Source organism: Drosophila gunungcola, unplaced genomic scaffold, assembly GCF_025200985.1.
Source record: "Drosophila gunungcola strain Sukarami unplaced genomic scaffold, Dgunungcola_SK_2 000001F, whole genome shotgun sequence".
NCBI classification, from domain to species: domain Eukaryota; kingdom Metazoa; phylum Arthropoda; class Insecta; order Diptera; family Drosophilidae; genus Drosophila; species Drosophila gunungcola.
In genome coordinates this window covers 5,058,031-5,066,198 of record NW_026453197.1, presented here as the reverse complement: position 1 = coordinate 5,066,198, position 8,168 = coordinate 5,058,031, and the positions used below count along the sequence as shown (strand labels likewise).

The window sequence follows — 8,168 nt, the reverse complement described above, 5'->3', positions numbered from 1 at the left end:
GACCGGCAAGTGGCATGGCATTAGATTTTTCAACAAGAATTTGCAGCGTTTGTGTATTCTTGCCTGCCCTCTCCGCGTCATTTTTTTTGAAAAACACAAAAACTGCGGCATATTGGTACTTTAATATTTTGGAATATTTCCGTATGTGTGCGTTATATATTTCAACCGAAATTGAGGAAGAAAATGTGTTTCGTATATGAACAAATACGAAACTCAAACATGCTGCATGAATATGCAAACAAAATGTTTGCCATTTGTACTGGAATTCAATTATATTTTTGATGTTTATAAAGATAAAGTAATATTTTCGAAAATGTCAAAAAGATGAAATATACCAAAATTGTTAACCCAATACTAATAAAATCTGAGTGGCACAGAAATCTCTAGAACTATGAAAGCACAAAGTAAGTAAAATATGAAATGTCAACTAGAAGCCATATTGACTTTTAGTTTGGTCTTAAACCAGAATAACTCAGTGCACTAAAAAATGCAGAAAATTAAATAACTAGCATCTTATCTAAAGTATTTAAAAGTTATTATAATATTTATCTAGAGTATATAAAATAAATTCAATATCGTTTTAAGGGTTTATTGTTGGAAATTTTAAAAATGGCGATGGTATTTCATTTAACTAAATGTGACAATAAAATTAATTTATCTGCATTTAATTGTCGTTAAACAAACTAATGTGAAAAATGTTATGTTGCTTTTTATGGTTAACTTTTAAAAACAACAACGTATTTTTATTTAAATTATTTGTGTTCTTCAAGGAGACTCAGCTGAATAATAATAAAGTAAAATATATCATTTTTTTGTTTTCCAAATACCTCTGAAGATCATCACAAATTCGTGTCCCTCTCAAAGGAATGGTTTCTAGTTTCTAGTTCTCTGCCAGTTCGGTTGCTTACTATTCTATTCCGTTCGGTTTCTGTGGGTGTTTTCTATTGCGTTTTGCGAACAAATTCAATTGCAGCACGTGTCGTTTGGCCATGTACACAAAGATATGTGAGAGCTTGTCTGTATACCATATATAGTTTTGCACCGATGCTTACATAGAGAAAAACGGGGTTTGATAAGAAACAAAAAATTCCTAAATGATTAAAATCAAGCGATTCTTCGCAATTCGTAATAGAAAAAAGGAGCGTGGTAAGAAAACAGCAATACACAACCTTAGAAATGGTTATAACTATTTAAATGCTTATCAAAACAAATCAAAAATATATAGTTCAATGGTGCGTATTGTGTTTGGAATTCTATAAAAGATTATAGTCTAAATATATAAACATTAGTATAAACGCTCTTCAAGAAATATTTATAATCTTTCTCTGTGTATGCGTAAGTCCCTAGAGTGTGTGGGCATGTTAAAAGCAACTGACGCCAGCAGTTTCGGGCACTGGGCAGGCCCGCCCACTTTATCGAGTTTATATTTGTGCAGAAGAAATGTCGCTGGAGTGCAAAAAATGCAAGGCACAACAAACTTGTTTGTCAACCTTCAAGGGGTGGGGGTGGCGGTGGGCGGTGGTAGGTGTAGGGTGTATGGTGTAGGGTGTTTAAGAGCGGTCTGAAGTGTTGGAAGAGACCCTTACGTAGTTGTCTGTGGCCACGAAAAAGTTGCATAAAGTCAACAACTTTCAGTGGTTTAGTGATGTGAAAGTTGCTAAGTCCGAAATGCGGCACTTGTCTCAACTCTTTTCCCCTCGCTCCCCCCGCCTGTCCAAGCAGGTCAATTACTCTAGGAACTTGAGTTAAAAGGCGTGAGAGTACCCAAACTGAAAGGGGGAAGAAATGGACAGATAACTTGGCCAAAAAACTTGCGAGATTTCTATAAAAGATGGCAGCATTTTGCTTGCATTATTAAATTTAACTCTTTCAACTGGGTACAATATTAAATTTTCGTTCGTCAAGTTCGTCAAATTTAATTGTATTTTCATTGCATCTAATCCATTGTGATGGCTGGCCAACCGAAGCTGTCTGGCCAATATCAATCAAAAGTTGGCTGCGCCAAATGCCATAAAACTCGGCAGCTTATCGGGGGCCAAAAGTGGGAAAATAGAATGGAAAAACTACACAATCAGCAAAATTAGCGCAATTTGCGTTCCAATTGCAATGGCGAAGGGCTGCAATTTATTTAAATACAACGGCGTGTACAACCGTCAGCAGTCCCTCGTCAAAGTTAACAATGTTGGCCATGGCAACAGCCAAAAACACACGAGAACTACACCCACAAAAAATTCGATGGGCGAGCGGTTTTGAGTGAAGTAAAATAAAATTTAATGCCAGCAACAGGCTTGGGAATGAGTGGGGTGGTAAAAATGTTTGCGGCGCATAAACAAGAATTGTTGCCACAGAGCGCCGGGTAACACGCTAAACCATTAACTAAACAGCTGAAAATAAAACAAAAGCAGTCATAAGAGTGCAGGTGAGCAATAGGTCGCTGGATGAATGCCCTTTGGATACCCATTGAAAGGCATAGTTCGATCAACCAATTAAGCAGCTGTTTAACAACAAAAAATCACAATAAATGTAATTACAATATAAAGGGCTTTAGAATATAAAAAAAGGGTTTCATTATGCTACTTTTATTTTGAATTTTCTATGGTAGAAGGGATTAAATTCTGATAAACCTTAAACAACAAAGAAATTTTATGCTACTATTAGTAAGTTAATACATTTTAACCAAATAAATTTTATTAAATGGTTTTTTATTTACTAAATAAGTCAATTTTATAAGTCAAAAGTATTTTTACTCTAAATTTGATTTAAAAGTAATTACAAAAATATAAAGACGTCTGAAATTGAACATTAAATTTGGTTCTTTAACTAAATTATTTACCTTATATGCCTAAACCTGTTTAATTAAGCCAATAAGCAATAAATTAAATATATAAATATTTTCAATGTTAGTTGGACGGAAACAATTTAGAAAGCTTCACAGTCAGACCGACATCTAAATTAGTTGTTACCCGGTGGGTAGCTAGCTCAGTCCTATCCCCAAAAACAATTAAAACTGGAAGCCCACGCCCGCTTTACAGAATACGGTACTGAAATTTCAGAGGAATGCACTCACAGCCACACTCACGCATGTGCAGGAGCAATAAAAATAGCTGTAACCGAAAAATAGCGGCACTTAATAAAATAAGCGTATGGCGGGCCCACACAAACACACACATGGTTAGTCCATGGTTCAACCTACATGCTGTCAATGCATAAAACAATTTTCCACGGAAATTGCAGTAATTAACTTTAGTACCTGCTTGAGTGACATTGTGAAATTATCTGCGTGTGTTTTTGTGTGTGCTGGCCAAAAAGAGGAGGCTCGTTGAAATATGTTTGCATGTCCATTTGTTCCTGTTTCTGCATGTTTCATATGCATTGGAAAAAATAATCAAAAATAATTTCTTTGAAAACCCATGTTATTTAATTTTTGACTTAATGAAATAACTTTTTTTTTAGTAATCTGTACATTTTTATAGATCGAATTTTTGTAGATTAAATCGGGGTCAAGGTTTTTAAATATAATTAACTTACGTTACCCCAAAAGTTTTTAATAAACTTTTAATTTACATGATTTTTTTTTACATTTTGTTTTACGGGCATTCCTATATATTATCCATCATAGATTATTTTAAATAAACTTATCTCATATAATAATATATTTTACAATGTTTAATTGCTTATATATGTATTGCATGTTTTTAAATTGTTAAAAAAAATTTGGGTAAAAGTATTTGTCTTGCGTTACAAGTATTATAAATAAACAATAATAACAAATTAATTTATCTAAATATTAATAAAATTTTTTTGATCAACGAAACTTTTTTAATAAACAAGATAATTTAATAAACAAGATAGTAAACAACATAATTTTCAGAAGGCAGTAAATGACTTTTTTTTATGATAATAAAACGATAATTACAAATTAAGAAATATAGAATTTCATTCAATCTGTCCTATATTGAGAGTACTGGTTGCAGTGTTGCGCTCATATCTATGTTTTTCTAATTCAATTAAAATTTGCAGCTACAGCCGGCAAACACGACCAGCGTGAGCAACACCAATCCAGAGCATCCAGATGCAGTCAGTTGCAATGGCGGCTCATTAGGAGGTCCTGCATATACAATCGAACAAACACACTGACTTAATCCCCAAAAACTCACATCACCTCCCACATCACCCCCTTCCGTGTAAGCGTATGTTTACGCTTGTATTGGTGTTAATGTTAACTGTCACTACATTTGCCTGCATCCTTTTTGGCCAGCCACTCCCCTCGGTTTTTAACTGGGCCGACTGCTCTTGTTGTTTGTTATGTAACTGTAAAAACATGTCAAGCCAGCATGAGTGCCTGTATTTATGTGTCCATGCCCGCGAGTGTGTGTTTCTGTGAGTGTCCTTTAGCCGGCATGAGTGAGCTGCCCTGATCGCCAGAATTTATAAATAATTTTGCAGAAAAAGCAAACATTTTTAAGGAATTGGAATTTATTTAAGATAATCTTATTTGTTAATCTGAATTGCAGCTTTTTTTATATACTCAAAAACGTTAAAAATTTACGTTGCAAGCCAACGAAAAAATTTCGATTTCCCTAGTATGTTCCTATTAATTTTTGAATATTCCCTATTACAGCTTTTTATATGATATAGTTCTCTGACTTTTATATCATACTTAGATATATAGTTTATAGTTTGAATCTGAAATGTTTAGCTTGTAAAATTATTATTTTTTTCGTTAGTTTAACCAAATAGTGCCAGAATAAGGATTTGCCTATATAAAAAGGCATGATTATTAATTCATTCATACATTATAAGGATATGCCTTTATAAAAAGGCGTGATTATTGTTTCATTTAAACTAGAATAAAGTTTAGTATGTTAGTATGTTGAATGTCTCTTATCCATTATTTAGTTGACAGCTTTTCGGACTTAAGCAAGCAGCAAAATAAATTATTTAATATAGCGAACAACAGACTATCATTGTAACATTGAGATATTAACTTATGTCTAAATAAGCAAATTAATTACAATAAGCTAAATCTTAATTATCAATTTGAATAGTAATCATATGGAAAACCAAACGAAAGCTTTCAACAAACATTTACTGAATCCAGGCTTCTATTTATGGGCTACTTTTCAGTCCAACTGAGTGACTGAGCAATAAAAGCCACACATATAATTTTCGAATTACGAGTCCACAGAATAAATTATAAGCAGTAATGCATTCAAGCATACATAATAAGCCCACGCACACAAATTTTCTTTTGCTTGAGTTATTGTCAAAATTATCCCCAATGTTTCTTGCATAATTGTGTAGAGTTTTAGTTTTGGCCTGCTTCTCCAGCCCATTATCCTGGCTAAGCCCAAAAAGTTCATTTTAATCACCCATTCAAGAAGTGTTTATAGTGCTGCGTGCGTGTGCGTTTGGTTAATGAAGATTAATAAAGATGAAATTTGCGATCTGTAAAATGTTAGTTAGATGTGCTTTGAATATGATGTGGGCCTGACAGTTTATTTGCTTGAGTAGATTTTCCCCAATCTTATAGCCAATGAAATGATTTAATTAAGCGATTTGTGCATATTAGAGCATAGGACCGAACCAACTGACAATTAGTTTTCTCTATTTAACAGCGCCATACATTTGCGGCTCATGGATACAAAAAGTAAAGTTTTCTTTGACACGATGTGTTCGTAATTTTAAAAATGATTTCTCATTGCTTAGCTTGGTTTTCGGCACACAATTCATACTGAGCCCGTAATTGAAATATCGTGACTCGGCGCTCCGTTCATATATAAAATGTTATTAAAATGCAGAGAACCAGAAGAGTGAGCACAATGTGAAAACTAGACGTTGAGGCCATTATAACATCGCTTAAAATTTATGACAGCACTTGCGGCATTTCGCGTTGAAATTTATTTATTTTTTTCGCCGCCTCTTTTGCCATTGTTAAATTTCCAAACTTTGTGTGCCGGCAATAAGATTAAATTGCCATTGTTTCCTTGGCAAATGCAAACTGTCGTGCCGTAAGATACATTTTCACCGATCGCTGAAACACCGACAATTGAAAGTTTAATTCCCAGAGTCGTTTCGTATTCGATGTTTTTTCTAAAGTCCGCCAAAGTGTTGTAAATTACATCTTACTATGAAAATTGTAATTATAGTTATACGCTTAATTTTACGGTGAATTAATAAACAATCTTTCTATTTTGCTTATGCATGCTTAACTTATTTTCTTGACAGGCTCGGTATTCTTCATTTGGTTAAGCTGCCACATCTTCAAGAAAATGAAGATTATTATTTGGTTTTCAATGATATTGATGTGCCAGTGTTATATTGGGGAAAATAACATAATAAACGGTTAGTACTAGTTCTTTAGTTTGAAAGAAATTAAAGCCACTTCGCTCACAAAACGTTTCAGAGCTGTGCTTTAAGCCAAATGTTGGACCTTCCTGTCAGAAATTGGAAACATATTATTGGAACAAGGAAAAGAATAATTGTGTACTTACCAATTATTTAATGGAGCCTTGTGGTTTCTTTTACAAAATGGAAACATGCACCAAAATATGCACCAAGGAATCTTGGACTTTATCTAACTTAGAAAAATATGTCCGTACATTGCCCTAAAATATATGTGACTTTTTCAAACTACAACGCTACAGGCTTGATATTTAAAATAATTTAAAGCTGTATGTTTTTATTACCTTGACGAATTTATTAATAATGGATTTAGGCTAATTTCTGCTTTATTTTAGCAGTCAAAATGGAGAGACGGAGCGTTTTTGTAGTACTCGCTCTATGCAATCTGACCTTTGGATACCATAATCAAAGTCCTATTTATAATAGTAAGTAAAGTGTATTAACTAATTTCAAATTTCAAATCACTTTCATATTGATAAAGAGCTATGTAATCGAACTGGCGGAACAATAAATTGTTATCAAGACAACACTTGGGGCTTCGATGAGAGGACTCGCAAATGTTATCGTGTACATCAGGGTAAAGAGCCATGTGGTTTTTTCGACGGCGAAAAGGGTTGCAAGGACTTCTGCATGGCACACAGCGGAGTTCCGCCTGGGAGCAAGTGGAATAATCGACGACCAAAAAGAAATATCGGATGAATACATAATAATGTTTTTAAACAGGCCTTTTTTGTATTTTGTTTATATAACAAACCCAAATAAAACCCTGGCAGCTATTATACAAACAAAATATTCTGTAAAACAATAAGGCTATGCCGAATAAGAAGAACATGCAACGAGTTTTGTTCTCAATTATTTTGCAGCTGTGGTAAATTGATTTTTCTTTGGTACCCGCATGTCAAATTTTAAGAGCTATATATGAAATTAAAATAATACAAAAGTGTTCATTACAACAGTGGTAATTACCATGTATATCTTAAGCAAATGTTTTTTGCTTTTGTTTAGTCTGTGCAGTTTGCTTCGTCGATGTGCTTTTGAACTTAGAAGCAGTAGGTGAAACATATAAATTTCGCATTACACCGGAGCCTTAAATATGTTACCCCATTAGCGTTATGCAACTGCCGCGGAGAAGAACCCTTTTGCCATGAGGAAAACACTTGGATATTTAACAATGAAACCAGAACATGCGATCTTGTCATTCCGGAGATGGAGCCCTGCGGATGTTTCAGTACCGAAAAGGCTTGCAACAGGTACTGCTCAAGAGGATCACACAAAATTAAAGTGGAATGAAAAATTGCTGGAAATAGAAGATATAATTTTCCAAAAACCAATATTTCCAAATGACAGAAAAGTGTAACCCACGAAAAATCCGGCAATCTATGCAAACAAATTTTTTAAGAAATTACTTTCTAGAATGTTTTTAAATTTTTTGCACATAATAATGAAAGTTTTATTTGAAGGTTTTTTTTTTTACAAAAATAGGTTTCTATTGACCTAAGGTCTTTAAAAATATCAAATGTCTTTGATATGCCTTTTAAATTCCACCAATCCCAAAGTTCGTAGTTCATTGTATATAGAAACCATTCTTCATTTCAAACCGATCGGTCAATTTATAGTCGAGCTATGATGTCAGCAGTTTTCAAGTATTAAGCAACCATGAGATCTTATAGAAAAGCTGATATACATTTTTGAAGACAACGAAATACTGATCAAAAATATTAATATTTTTTAGCTAAGCCAACCAAGTTTTTTTTTTCGCCTTT

The 8,168-nt window shown here is 33.6% G+C and overlaps 2 protein-coding genes across 2 annotated transcripts; both read left to right on the top strand.

The window, feature by feature from the left end:
- Positions 1 to 6,219: 6,219 nt before the first annotated feature.
- Positions 6,220 to 6,639, top strand: LOC128261786 (uncharacterized). Its single transcript, XM_052995648.1, has 2 exons — positions 6,220 to 6,345; positions 6,407 to 6,639. Exons 1-2 carry the CDS (start codon positions 6,273 to 6,275, stop codon positions 6,610 to 6,612), a joined length of 279 nt encoding a protein of 92 aa, XP_052851608.1. The 5' UTR covers positions 6,220 to 6,272; the 3' UTR covers positions 6,613 to 6,639.
- On the top strand, positions 6,533 to 7,206 carry LOC128261784 (uncharacterized). The gene is made up of 3 exons (XM_052995647.1): positions 6,533 to 6,674; positions 6,741 to 6,830; positions 6,887 to 7,206. Exons 2-3 carry the CDS (start codon positions 6,749 to 6,751, stop codon positions 7,102 to 7,104), a joined length of 300 nt encoding a protein of 99 aa, XP_052851607.1. The 5' UTR covers positions 6,533 to 6,674; positions 6,741 to 6,748; the 3' UTR covers positions 7,105 to 7,206.
- The last annotated feature ends 962 nt before the right edge of the window (positions 7,207 to 8,168 follow it).